The 14,781-nt window shown below is 41.1% G+C and overlaps 1 protein-coding gene and 1 pseudogene across 2 annotated transcripts in view; one reads left to right on the forward strand and one right to left on the reverse strand.

Annotated features, from left to right (window-relative positions):
- LOC309548685 (uncharacterized protein) overlaps positions 1–14,781 on the reverse strand; it is a 127,284-nt gene that overhangs the window by 95,918 nt on the left and 16,585 nt on the right. Inside the window, exons 4-6 of the mRNA XM_082248647.1 lie at positions 12,815–12,902; positions 9,178–9,397; positions 391–651 (exon numbers count right to left, since the gene is read on the reverse strand). Of these exons, the coding sequence (XP_082104773.1) occupies positions 391–651; positions 9,178–9,397; positions 12,815–12,902 (569 nt within the window). The remainder of the gene's footprint in view (positions 1–390; positions 652–9,177; positions 9,398–12,814; positions 12,903–14,781) is intronic.
- LOC309544610 (small ribosomal subunit protein eS17-like) lies at positions 13,419–14,776 on the forward strand (annotated as a pseudogene). The gene is made up of 2 exons: positions 13,419–13,444; positions 14,377–14,776. The product of its transcript is annotated as a small ribosomal subunit protein eS17-like (transcript).

The following is a 14,781-nucleotide window of genomic DNA, read 5'->3' on the forward strand; positions in this document are numbered from 1 at the left end:
ATTCACTAATGATTGGACTATGGGCCCCCTAGTCACTCCAATCACATTCCTAGCATTCTCCTGCCCCTCAATTGGCTCTTACTGATGGTTCTGGTCCAATCACGGGCTTTTAAAGCCCATTTCCTGAACCATTGCATTTTGGTCGGTTCTGGTTGCCGAATTCTGAACTTTTTGGGCAAAAAGTTCTAAATTCGGCCGAACCTCGAACAGCCAATGTTCGGGTCAAACCGATGGTCGACCCGAACCGTTCGATCATCCCTAATCATCAGTGCAATGTATGTAAACAATACTTTCTATACAGTAGGACTTGAGACCCAAGAAATCAAAAAGCCTTCCAACTGAATCAACACATAGGACTAGTAATGGTAAATCAAGTTTAAAACTACATACCATAACTTCTGTACTGCCAATGCATTCAAAGGAATAATGCACTCCATCTCCTGTCATTTCCTTGATCACCTCCTGGATTGGCTTGCTAAAATCTTTAGGATTGATGCAGTCAGTGGCTCCAAACAGTTTTGCCTTTTCAAATTTGCTGCTGTTTATATCTATAGCAATAATTCTTGATGCTCCAGAAACTCTACATCCAATAATGGCTGACAGCCCAATGGCACCCAATCCAAATACAGCACAAGTAGTACCAGGCTTCACCTGTTGATTAAAAAAGCTGCTAATAATCCTTTTAGATTTGTTAAAACTAATTCATGTCAATGTAATATGATATAGTACTTAAGTATTTGTTTTGGATGGTTGGTAAAAATCAGAATTTTATTATTAATTGCAATATACTGTTTTACAGTACTGTATATTATATTATATAATATTATATTATTAGTGAAAGAAAATAGGTGCGCAGTCCTAAAGTGATGAAAAGTGAAGTGAAAGCAGCACTGAAAATTAAATTAAATTAAATTAAACGTGAGAGGATGGCAATATGGAAAACATTACCAAAGTGCGCTAAACAAATAATGAACCAAGTGTTCAAAGGTACATGGATGGTATCCGGGTTAATACCAAAATCATGTGCATTCAGTCCAAAACAAAAGTGCAAAAACTGTGAAAAAGTCTTTCTTTTCAAATTGGAGTGAAGGTGAGGGAGTGTTGGGAGGTGGGTGGGGCCTCGTCCCAAAAAATGATCCAAAGTGATTCTCAGTGGCCTGATATACACATGTGGACACCCAGTGTTAGGAGTGGACTCTTACCACAATGTGGAGAGATGTGAGCATGTACTTTGTTGTGTCCAGAAGTCCCCAACTGATCAAGCTGGCAGGGATGGCTCTCGGAATGGGCCGGAACAATCAGCTGCTTCCAAAGTGGGGAGGGATCTGTAGGCTTCCAAGCAGGGGGAGATGCCAAAACAGAGCAAACCCAGAGAAAAGAAGAGGACTATAGTGCATTACCTTCGACTTTATTGATAAAACGAATGAGGGTACACTTACACATTCCGGACGAACAGACAGCAAATACAGGGCGGTCGCGGGTGTCTGCAGTACAAACCGGGACCTATGACAGCACGGCTGGCTCCCCCCGACGCGTTTCCACTAACAAGTCGGCTTCTGGGATTGGAGCTACAGCCGCGCTGTCCACATCTCTCATTTAAATGTTGGCAAGTGGAGACTTCCGGTGCGGACTCGGGGGGGACTCGGAAGTGCAATGACGCACTTCCGGTTGCGGAGTTGGCCAATCATAGCGTATTCCTCCGAAGACCCGGACGTGCAATGACGCACTTCCGGTTCCGGAGTCGACCAATCATGATCGCAATACTTCAAAGATCCGGAAGTGTTACGATATCTTTCCGGATTCTTGCTGGGCCAATTACAGCGGATGTCAACAAAGCAATTGATAGGTGGTACCAAAGTGTCCAAAAAAGGAAAAGCACTTTACCTAACAATGCATGGACTAGTGGTGCAATGTAAGAAGGCAAGCAGTGTGGCCATGTTTACCTTTCTTAACGGCTAAGAAGAGAATATTTTGATTAAAAGGCAAAAAATATATGGTTAAAAAGTGCTAATCTTCACGGTGAAAAAAATTATCTGTTGGTGAGAGTAAGCAATTTTGGAGGATAAATCATAAATGGCCACGATTTGGACTAAAAACTAAAAATCCAATAGATGGACATATTTTAATCAATGTTAAAAAACATAAAATGGATTTATTTTAAAAATTATTAAAAAACTTTTATGTATAAAACAATAAAAATAAAATTGTTGGTTAAGGTGGATCGCAATGGAAATCTCCATCCGCCAACTAGTATATTTAATGACAATGCATGTATAAAATACCAAATTTTCCATATATAAAAAATATAAAAAATGTCTAAAAAATTAAACACCAGATTTAAAGAAGGAGAATAATAATGAAGGAGGAAAGGCTTGGCTGAAAGAGAACAGTAACTATGAAAGAAAGTGTGTATCAATTATAGGAAGGACTAGTCATTGTTTATATGGGCATTAATGTCCCACTCTACATTCATGCCCCAGGGCTGGTAACACTTTAATTCATGAATCCAAAACGTTTCGCGCCTGGAGATAGTCCTTTTCATATCACTCCCTCTCCAATGGGGGGAGTAGCCTTCAATCACGACGGCTTTCAGTTGTGCATAGCTTTGATTATGACATCTGTCGTGATGGGCTGAAAGGCTGTGTCCAGGGAATCCGATTTGTATGTTGGTAAGATGCTCCCCAATTCTTATACTAGGGGTTCTAATCGTTCTTCCAACATACTGCAACCCACATCCACAAGTAAGGAGATATATAGCTCCCCTACTTTGGCATGTAACAAAGTTTTGGATATCGTACTTTTTCTTGGTTACTGTAGAATTAAAAGTTTTGGTTCTCTGTGTTTTTAACTCTTTACATACCCGGCATTTTTTGCAAGGAAAAAAGCCTTTCATATTAGAAAACATTCTAGGGATGGCAGGCTTCTCAACTGGAGTAGGAGCAATCAGGTCTTTCAAATTCCTGGTTCTCTTATATATGATGGGGGGTCTTTCGGGAAGATTTGGTCCTAGGATTCTATCTCCCTTAAGGATATGCCAATACTTCCGGAAAGTCTTGTTAACCCATCTATATCCAGTGGAGAAGGAGGTAACAAAGGCATATTCGAATTTAGAAAAGGCGCCAGTTTGTTTGGGTTTAGGGACCACTAGTTCTCTTTGTGGTACATCTTTGACTTGGAGGATGCTTTGTTCCAAAGCTTCTTTCTTGAAACCTTTTTCCAGGAATCTATCCTTCAATATGTCGCTCTGAACCTTGAAGTCGTGAGAGTCCGTACAATTACGGCGGATCCTCCTAAACTGACTGGTGGGGACCGAAGATAGCCAATTTGGATGGTGGCAGCTATCAAGGGGGATGAACCCGTTCTTATCCGTGGGTTTAAAAAATGTCCTAGTGCCAAACTTACATCCTATCCTATAGATGGTAAGGTCTAGGAAGTTAATGGAAACCTCACTGAACTGGTAGGTGAGGCGAATGCCCCAATCGTTGCAGTTCAGTCGTTCCATAAAAAGTTTGAGGGAAGGGGTGTCACCCTTCCACAGCAGTAGGACATCATCTATATATCTCCTCCATAGGAAGATATTAGGCTCACGGTTATCATAGATGTTACGGTCCTCCCATAGTGCCATAAACAAATTTGCAAGGCTGGGAGCAAATTTTGCTCCCATCGCCACTCCAGTCTGTTGCAAATAAAAATTCCCACCATAATAGAAATAATTGTGCTCCATTCCGAACTGTAAAAGCTCCAGAATGAACACTTTTTGTTTGAATGGAAGGTCAAAATGGTTGTCAAGGAAGGTGCTGACAGCTTCATATCCCATTTGGTGAGGTATGATGGTATACAGGGATGAAACATCCGCTGTAACCATCAATACCTCACCATCTGTCTCCAGGTTGGTGAGTTCCTGGATACACTGGGAGGTGTCTTTTAAAAATGCGGGGGTTTGCTGCACAAGAGGCTGGAGGAAATGATCCACATATTTACCTATACGTGAGGTGACTGAATCTATCCCACTTATTATTGGTCTACCTGGGGGCTTTATTAAGCTTTTGTGGACCTTGGGTAGATAATAAATAAGTGGGATTCTGGGGGCTAAAGGAACTAAATGTTCTTTTTCTTTTTCATTGAGAATGCCCTCTTCATAACCTCTCAAAATTAAGCGTTCAAGCTTCCTCTTGTATAGGTGAGGCGGATCATTTGGGAGGATCCGGTAAGTCTCACCATCAGACAATAAGCGGTCCATCTCCTCCACATAATCATCTTTTTTCAGCAGCACAACCCCACCTCCCTTGTCAGCTGGGCGTATGATTAAATCTTTACGCTCACAAAGTGACTTAACTCCTTCCATCAAATCTTTCTGAATATGGTGAGAGAATTTAGCTTCATCAAGGTCCTTCAAAACCAAATCTTTGAATACCGTGATGTTACTACTTTTGACACCTTGGGGGTTAAAAAGTGAGGCATTTTTTAAATTAGTGTGACTGTAAGGAGAAACTTGATAGCTGGTGTAATTTCTTTCCTTAGCATTTGACAAAAAATGTCTCTTCACATTTAATTTTCTAACATATTTGTGCACATCTATGAATGTGTCAAATTTGTTGATGCCTTTCTTTGGTGCGTATTTCAGGCCTTTGTCTAGGGTCCGTTGTTCTGAATCTGTCAGGGTGACTCCACTTAGGTTGAAGATGCCCTGCCCTTTCATCTTTTCCTTTTTCCTGGAGTCACCTCCCCTTGCACCCCCTTGTTTTTTTCTTTTGCCTTTGTTGTGGCCCTTCCCTAAAAAACCCCTCGGTTTTTGGCTAATGGGGGTGTTGGTAGAATGATTATGTTGAGGTTCATATTCATCATCCTCACTCTCGTCTGTGTCCTCTTGTAAAGATTCATATCTGTTATTGGACACTAACTTTCTTGGGTCTTGATAAGAAGGACCAAGGTAGTTTCCCTCATAATCCAAAGACAATCTTCTAGATTTTTTAGGAGAGGGTGAGGTACGGTGTTTATAAGCGGATCTATGATCTTCCTCCTCCCATCTCAAATTTTTGGTTTGAGAATGGGTAACCCCTTTTCCACTTTTTCCTTTCCCTTTGGTAGATTGGGAGAGGGATTTCTCCTTCAAGGGTTTAAATTTGGAGTGATAAGCTCCAGATGTAGAAGGTACCGGATTTCCCGCAGGGGGGAGTTTCCGGTTGTCAGGCTGTGAGTTTTCCTGCATTTCTCCTGAATTTGGATTTCCAACTTCAGTATTGACTAAAGTACTGGTGGTTGCACTAGAACCCTCCCCAGTGTTCAATTGCCACTTGAACACACGGGTAGAGTTGTAGTCTTCCAAATCTCGGAAATATTTTTTCCGTTTTTTTATTTTCTGTTCCTCTTCCTCCATGGTGAGGATCTCTCTTAGCTCTTGTGTATACATTTTGTAGGCCTCTTCTTCTTTAAATGGAGTCAGTTTCTCTTTGATTTCTAACATCTCCTTATTGAGTCTAATGGTCTTCCTCCTCTTTTTATCAACAAGGAAGTTTAGCAGGCTGATGCCTGCACCATTAAAGAACTGACTCCATTCTAGAAGTTCTGTATCCCCTTGGTCAGGGTTTAAGTTCCACCTGAGGCTACGGGGAACCATTTTTTCTGCTATATATCTCTCTAGGAAGACTATATCCCATGCGGCATGTAACTCTGCCACCATTACATTTTTTAGTCGCATGAATATTCCCCTGAGATCAGTGGATTCTGGTTTGGTTCTAGTAAACACATCATCCACTGCTAGTTTGCGGGAACTGTGATATTCAAAGATGTCCATTCCCTAAAAAAGGACGCAGCTACCTGTAAAGGTGTAAATGAATAGTGAAAGAAAATAGGTGCGCAGTCCTAAAGTGATGAAAAGTGAAGTGAAAGCAGCACTGAAAATTAAATTAAACGTGAGAGGATGGCAATATGGAAAACATTACCAAAGTGCGCTAAACAAATAATGAACCAAGTGTTCAAAGGTACATGGATGGTATCCGGGTTAATACCAAAATCATGTGCATTCAGTCCAAAACAAAAGTGCAAAAACTGTGAAAAAGTCTTTCTTTTCAAATTGGAGTGAAGGTGAGGGAGTGTTGGGAGGTGGGTGGGGCCTCGTCCCAAAAAATGATCCAAAGTGATTCTCAGTGGCCTGATATACACATGTGGACACCCAGTGTTAGGAGTGGACTCTTACCACAATGTGGAGAGATGTGAGCATGTACTTTGTTGTGTCCAGAAGTCCCCAACTGATCAAGCTGGCAGGGATGGCTCTCGGAATGGGCCGGAACAATCAGCTGCTTCCAAAGTGGGGAGGGATCTGTAGGCTTCCAAGCAGGGGGAGATGCCAAAACAGAGCAAACCCAGAGAAAAGAAGAGGACTATAGTGCATTACCTTCGACTTTATTGATAAAACGAATGAGGGTACACTTACACATTCCGGACGAACAGACAGCAAATACAGGGCGGTCGCGGGTGTCTGCAGTACAAACCGGGACCTATGACAGCACGGCTGGCTCCCCCCGACGCGTTTCCACTAACAAGTCGGCTTCTGGGATTGGAGCTACAGCCGCGCTGTCCACATCTCTCATTTAAATGTTGGCAAGTGGAGACTTCCGGTGCGGACTCGGCGGGGACTCGGAAGTGCAATATTATATTATTGTTGATATTATGTATTTATTCCCTGGGTGACATATTTAAAGTCCCATTCATTTTCTTGTGTGCATTAAAGTTTATATTGCTTCGGGATGATACCCTCAGGACATTGTAGTATGGATAAATCATAATTCCACTGTTTTTTTTTTTTATTCTAGGAGGCTGAAAGCAATACAATGAAATAAATATATATATATTTAAGCCCAGAATTTAGTGTCACAATAAAATGATTGTAAAGGAGAAACTTAAAAAAATAAAAAAAATACATGATACACTTACCTACACAGAGCACACCAGATCCTCCTCTTCTTGGGTCGCCCACCTGCGCTCTTGGCTCATGCCCCCTTACTGAGTACCCACATAGCAAGCCGTTTGCCATGAGGACACTCATGCAGGCTCACTCTTGAGCCGCTCTCTGTGTGTCCATTGACACACACAGTGCAGCTCGACCTTGCCCCCGCTCCATTTTCACTAACTGTGATTGAAAGCAGCAGAAGCCAATGGCTCCCGCTGCTGTGTCTTTGTATGCATTAAGATAAAAAAACCTTCTGTGTGCAGCAGCCCCCTCAGCCCTCCTAATACATACCTGAGCTCCCTCTCTATCCAGCAATTTCCATGAGTGCCTCAGACGTCCGGGACTCTCTCTCTTAACCACTTTAGCCCCAGAGGATTTCCCTGCTTAATGACCAGGCCACTTTTTTCAACTTGGCACTGCGCGAATTTAACTGACAATTGCGCGGTCATTCAACGCTGTACCCAAACGAAACTGACGTCCTTTTTTTCCCGCAAGCAGAGCTTTCTTTTGGTGGTATTTGATCACCTCTGCGCTTTTCATTTTTTGTGATATTAATAAAAAAAGAGTGAGAATTTTGTGAAGAATTGACATTTTCTACTTTGACAGTTAAAAAATATCCAATATATTCAATTGTTGTCATATATTTAGGCCAAAATGCATTTAGCTACATGTCTTTGACAAAAAAAATTCTCAATGAGCGTATTTTTAACCACTTTAAGACCGGAATATTTTACCCCCTTCCTGACCATGCCGTTTGCGATTCGGCACTGCGTTACTGCGATGCTGTACCCAAATTAAATTTACGTTCTTCTTTTCCCCACAAATAGAGCTTTATTTTGGTGGTATTTGATCACCTGTGCGATTTTTATTTTTGAAAAAAAGAGCGACAATTTTGAAAAAAAAAATAATATTTTTCACATTCTGATATATAACATTCCCCCCCCCCCCAAAAAAAAATTTACAAATCAAAATTTTTTAACATTTTAGGCCAATTTTTTTGTCTTTTACATATTTTTGGTAAAAAAAATCACAATAAGTGTATTTTGATTGGTTTGCGCAAAAGTTATCACGTTTACTAACTACGGGAAAGATTTATGTCATTTTTATTGTTTATTTTTTTTTTACTAGTAATGGCGGCGATTTTTTTTGCGGGACTGCGACATTGCGGCGGACAGATCGGACCCCTAACTGATATTTTTGACTCTTTTGGGGGGACCAGTGACATTACTACAGTAATCAGTGCTAAAAATATGCACTGTTACTGTAATAATGACACTGGCAGGGAAGGAGTTAACACTGTTGGTGATCAAGGGGTTAAATGTGTGCCTCATGCTTACTGACGTGTGTGGGGGGAGGGGGTTGTGTGACACAGACACAGATCGCAGGTTCAGCTATGCTGAATCCTGTGATCTGTCCCTGCCTGTCACAGAGGAGATCCGCCCGCTTTGTTTACACAAGCGGGCGGATTTCCTCACTCCTTCCCCGACGATTGTCCGAATACAGCGGGAGCGAGCCTCCGGGAGAGGGAGGAATCCAGCGACGTAGGTCTACGTCGCTGGACCCAGCCGAGCCACTCTGCTGCAGTAGCAGCAACGTGAGCAGTCGGCTAGTGGTTAATTTGGCTAAGACACAGAAGCGGCGCCATTGGCTCCCGCTGCTATCAATCAAACTCAGTTAGCCAATTAAGAGAGAAAGGGGGTGGGGCCAAACAGCAGCTTCATGTCTGGATGGATACTCAGAGCTGCAGCTCAGCTCGGGTGCCCCCATCGCAAGCTGCTTGCTGTGGGGCACTCAACAGGAGGGGAGGGCAGGAGCTCCAGCCAGGGACCCGAGAAGAGGAGGATCTAGGCCTCCCTGTACAAAACCACTGCACAGAGAAGGCAAGTAAAATATGTTTCTTTATTTTAATAGAAAAAAATAGAGACTTTACAATCACTTTACGGAATCGCAGATAATGGAAGAAGATATGTCCAGCGGCCTGAAATTCCTACAGTATGCATACTCAATAAGACATAGAGGGGGAGATTTACTAAAACTTGAGCACTCAGAATCTGGTGCAGCTGTGCATGGTAGCCAGTCAGCTCCTAACTTCAGCTTGTTCAATTAGGCTTTGACAATAAAACCCGGAAGCTGGTTGGTTTCTATGCAGAGCTGCACCAGATTTTGCACTCTCCAATTTTAGTAAATCTCAGCAGCAATCAAACAAGTCTGAGCATTGATAAATTTACCTTGGCAGTATTGACAGCTGCTCCATATCCGGTGGGAAAACCACATCCAAAAAGACAGGCCTTCTCCATGGGTGCTCTGTCATCAATCTTCGCAACAGCCCCAGCCGGCATCACAATATATTCTGAAAAGGTGCTGGTCCATACAAAATGATCCACAACTTTTCCCTTGCACGAAAACCTTGATGTCTTGTCAAGCAGTACAGTCTGTGGTTCTTTGAAGCTGTATTTAAAATAAAATAGGAAACAAAGGGTCATAAACAATTTCTCATTTTCTCATTTGCAAGTGCAATGGGATTTCAGACTTTACTCACAGAATAAACTTTTAGACAGTCAGGCTCCATTCACACTATTGCGTTCGGGATGGCAGGCGGAATCCCCACGATTCCAAATCGCCGCAAATCACGGGACGCCCTTACAACCCCCTTTATTTTCAATGGCACTGAAATTGCAGGACGATTTTGCTGCAATTCCTGCTCAAAGAATCGCAGTTAAATCACGGAAACAGAATCGCGGTATGCCTGTCACCCAAAGTTCTGTGATTTCAGTGCCATTGAAAATAACAAGGATCGTAAGGGCGTGCCGCGATTTACAGCAATATGGAATTGTTGGCAAAATCACAGCCATTCCGTCCGCGATCTGGAACGCCATAGTGTGAACATAGCCTTAAGCCCCGTACACACGATCAGAATATCAAGCAATCTCTCGTCCGTTTTTTGTTGCATGCTAGTCTCATGTCGAAAGTGAAGAGGTTACTTTCATACAAAAATTCCTGTACGACAGAATTCTACTTCAGAAGTGATGTCGTGTTGAATTGTTTTGTATGTGTTCTTTCGTTTCTGAGCATGCCTAGTCTTGCTCTTACAATTTTTTTCAGACGAAAACTGTACTAATTAAATGAAAATCGGACGTTGTGTTGACGTACGATAAAAATTTTATAGCATGCACATCCAGTTTTTGTTATCCGAAAATTCATAATCGGCTGTTGAAAGCACCATAACAATCCGAAAATCGGCAGATCGTTAGTCGGACGAAATTTCCCTTCAGATTTTCGTATCGTATGTACGGGCCTTTAGGCTCCATTCCCACCTGAGTGTAGCGATTTACTGGTGTTTTTCGGGCGTTATTTTAAAGTGTTTTTGGAGCTTTTTACAAGCATCTTTAAAGCATTTTAGAAGCGTATTACAAGCGTTTTACAGCTTCAGGCATTTTTGTTTAGCCAATAGAATGCACTAGAGGGATGAGAGGGAGAGGAGATTAGGGGTGGAAAGCTGCTGTTTCAGTGACAAAATGCTTGTAAAACGCTCAAGTCAGATGTTTGTAGTCTGCCAAAAAGAAGCTCATGTACTTTTCCGAGCGACAGGCGTTTTGCTTAAGGCAGAACGCTCATATGGGAACAGGGGTCATTGAAATGAGTGGGATTTGGCTCGCTGAGCATTTTAGAGCTACAAGCTTTAATCAGAAAATCATTTAGGTGTGAATGAGGTCTAAAAGTTTCATTCCGGCCAAAACTTTTGTTTGTAGATTTGGATGCAGTGGGTAAGAATAGGAGCCCCTTTAAGGTGTTTGTTACTTTCTGAGGCCGCTTGTCATTTCCTGTAACAGCACCAATATTGTTCCTTTCTCCAACAGGGCAGAGATAGCAATACAATTCTGTAAGGAACTCTTTAGTATTACCCCATTCCTCTACTAAGAATGTTTTTTATTGCTATCCATGTCCCTTTTGGAAAATATTTATCACTGGGCAGTGAAACAGCAGCTGAGGTGAAAGGTCAACATTTGGACCACAGAGAGCAGTAAAATTTGAATAACAGGTCCTCGTGTTAAAAAAAGGTTTCATTTGTAGATACACTTTAATAAAAAAATTAAAAAAAAACTTTTATTCTGCATGATGGTGGGTGTGCACAATATTGATATGGTATGTTTTTCATTGTTTCAGTTAAAACCCCAAAACAAAAAAGTAATATATTGCAGTTTAGTAATCCTTTCCTTTGATGTAGCGGCTGCATTCATTTTCTTTATTTTTGGTCTTTTTTTTCCTCTTATTTTCAACTGGTAGTCCAGCGAACAACACACTTCCTGTCCCTGGGTGACTACTTTCACTCCTACACTGTATTTATAGAGAGAGCCTTGGTTGCCTCTAGGACGGACGTTTGCCTTCGCAGCCATGCAGGGTTTGTGCCAAACTCTAAAAATTTGTCATTCGTGACTCGGGCAAAGTAAATAACAGATTTGGCCTGTTTGTCTGTAAGAAACTCTGGTTAAAACTGCAGCAGGAGGTAGTTTATTTAGCCAATGACTCTGTGCAAAAAAACAAAAACTAAAAAAAAATGGAATTCCACCTTGAAATATATACTAGAGCCTTATAACAGGTTTCTGGTAGGGATTTTAAGGGGGACCCTACAAAAAATATTTATGTAAAATAAAGTGCCCCCAGATATATAGCCAGTCCCCAATAACATGCAGGACACCCCTCTCCCCCATCCTTGTCCATCATGCATGATGTAAGCCTACATTGCTAGATAATTTGATTGCCTGTGGATTTACACCATAATACATTTTTTGTGGGGTTTTTTTTGTATATTAAAAAAAGAACTTAGTCAAATATGTTGTGTGTTTATTTACTTCTTACATGTTTTATGTAAATAGGTAACTCCTTACTTTATTCATGTTGGTGGGAGCTGGATATTCAGGGATACCCTTATTGTAAAGGGGGTTTCAAGATATGTCTTGTAAATAGAACAAAGCAGCTGGAAAATGCAATTTAGCTGTAAATGAAATAGCATTTCTTTCTTTGTAAATGTCTCTTTTGCTTTAATATATCCTACAGATGAGCTATTTTCACAGGCATATTTAGAGCATCCCCAAAACATGTGTTTTAAAGGAACTAAAGGTGTATTTTAAATGTTGCCCTTTAAGTCTTATTAACCACTAGAGTTGGGCCGAACACCCCCCCTGTTCCGTTTGCACCAGATTTCACAGAAATGTAAAAAGTTTGGATCCGAGCTGCAAACTCAAATTAAGTCTATGGGACCCAAACTTGAAAAATGAAAAGTCCCCATTTTGAAGGCTTATATGCAGGTATCAGCCAAAAAAGGGGATGGGAGTCTGGCTACTGCCATGAAGGACATGTATCAATGAAAAATTTAAAAAAAAAAAACGGTTTTATAGGAGCAGTGATTTTAATGATGCTTAAAGTAAAACAATAAAAATGAAAAATGCCTTTAAATATAGTGCCTGGGGGGCTTAGTCTGCCTGTAAAGTAGAACCTGCTGCAGCAAAACTGACATTTATAAAGAAAAAAAATTACATTTAAATGCTGGAAATACAATACCATTGCCAGGAATACATATAAAATAGTGTCGGCCCTACCCCCCCCCCCCAATCCATAAATCCATACCAGGCCCATTGGGTCTGATATGGATTTTACGGGGAATCACATGCCAGTCCCCCCCCCCCCCCCAAAATCCATACCAGACCCTTATCTGAGCATGCAGACTGGCAGGTAAGATGCTCGCTCATCCTGCCCCCCTACCCTCGTGAACCATACCAAGCCACATGCCCCTCAACGTGGGGGGTACTTTGGGGCAGGGGGGCTCTGCAATAATAGGCAAAATGTATCTGTTTCTTGAGTACTTACTGTGCTTGAAAGCAAAAATTACTCTGTTTGTTTAGACAAGAACTGCACTTTCCACACTGAGGAAGACAGAGTGGAACAATTTTGTCTCCTAAAAGAAGAAAATAATTGCAATTTCAATTATAATTTACTTTATATGATGCAATTATTATGTAAAAATATATGTTCAACGTTAAATTTTAGAGTAATTATTGTCCCTCATTAAAATAAATTGTACCTGTAACCTGACAATATATTGTAACTTACTGTTCAAGCTTTAATGCACTGGTATCAAAATGTATGTGTATATTTAAATATATTTTATATATCAGGCACACAAAAAGGTTGATTTACTAAACTCAGATAAACTGTGCACTGCAAGTGCAGTTGCACTAGATCTGAGGGGAAGCTCTGAAATTAGGGGAAGCTCTGCTAATTTTTATCATCCAATTATGTGCAAGTGAAAATGCTTGTTTCTTTTTTTGTTTTGTTTTTCCCTTGCTTGTTTCCCTCAGATCCAGAGTACCTGCACTTGCAGTGCACAGACTATTTTCCTTTAGTAAATCAACCCCAAAGAGTACCAACACATATAATTCAAAGTACAAGCAACCAGTATTTACGATGTACAATGAGCAAAGCTAATCCACAATGCATGTATAGGCAGAGACCCCTAGGTATTAGTTAGGTTGAACCAGTCTATTTAAACTACACTTGTCATTACATAAGTATGGGCTCTACATTTGCTGAGCTCCTTTTGAAAATGCTAGATACTTGGCAGTGCATACCTCTCAACCATCCCACATTTGGCTTGCTAATTATCTGAATTAGACTATTGTTTCTGACCAGGCACTTAGCAATCCAAAAAGAGTTTAATATAGAAGTTTATGTTTTTTTCAAAGAAATAAACGGTAGATTTTGTATTTTGACTGGAATTCCACTTTAAAGCTGACATTTAGGTATGTATATTTTTGCATGGTTACATGGGTGTAGCTTGGACCAATATACTTTAATTATTGCATGTATTATACCTGGAAAATTCCAGTGGAAGATGGAAATCACTGTAGTAGGCACCACTACTATTTTAATGGTCTCCACTAGCTTCTAGGTCCTGTACCAAGCAGCTGTCCTGCTGCTTAGTGAACTCAGGAGGTCTCTTGCTGGGCACAGGTGCCATTCAGAGAACACATTTTCTCAATTAATGTAAAGTGTTCTTTGATTGGACAAGGCGGAGAAGCAAGGCAGTGATGGCACAACCTCATTCATTCATTTCAGAGAACACTTTGCACTGAGAGAACGCAAGAACAAACACATTTTATATTAACACATTTTACTTTTGTTTTATATGAGCCTTATACATAACCTGTGCAACTGTGTTAAGGTCATATGAAAAGTCCAGTGCAATAAAATAACTTTGGCAGTTAATAGTACATTTATTTTACAGATCTCTATGCCAGAACAAAAAATGTATTTCACGGGTTAGTTTGCCTTTACCAAAAATCTGCCTATGCAGGCTGTGCAGCTTTGGCCAAAGTTAAAAAATGATCTCGCGCTCTTCTACCAGCTCGGTCCAAAATGTGACGCGGCAGGACTAAGACCGTGAAAAAGGCTGCTCGGGTCATCATTGAAGAATACTACACCCGGCTGGGCAATTACTTCCACACCAACAAGTGTGTTTGCGAAGAGATCGCCATCATCCCCAGCAAAAAGCTGCGCAACAAGATCGCTGGGTATGTCTCACATCTCATGAAGCACATCCAGAGAAGCCCTGTCAGAGGCATCTCTATCAAACTGCAGGAGGAGGAGAGAGAGAGGAGGGATAACTATGTTCCTTAGGTATCTGCTCTGGATCAAGAGATTATTGAGGTTGATCCTAACACCAATTAAACGCTGAAGTTGCTGGAGTTTGGCGGCCTGTCCAACCTGCAGGTGACACAGCCCACTGTGGGGATGAACTTTAAAACGCCAAGGGGGGGGGGGGTTGTTTAATTGTT

The sequence above is a fragment of the Pelophylax lessonae genome, assembly GCF_965119305.1.
Source record: "Pelophylax lessonae genome assembly, chromosome: 1".
Lineage (NCBI taxonomy): Eukaryota > Metazoa > Chordata > Amphibia > Anura > Ranidae > Pelophylax > Pelophylax lessonae.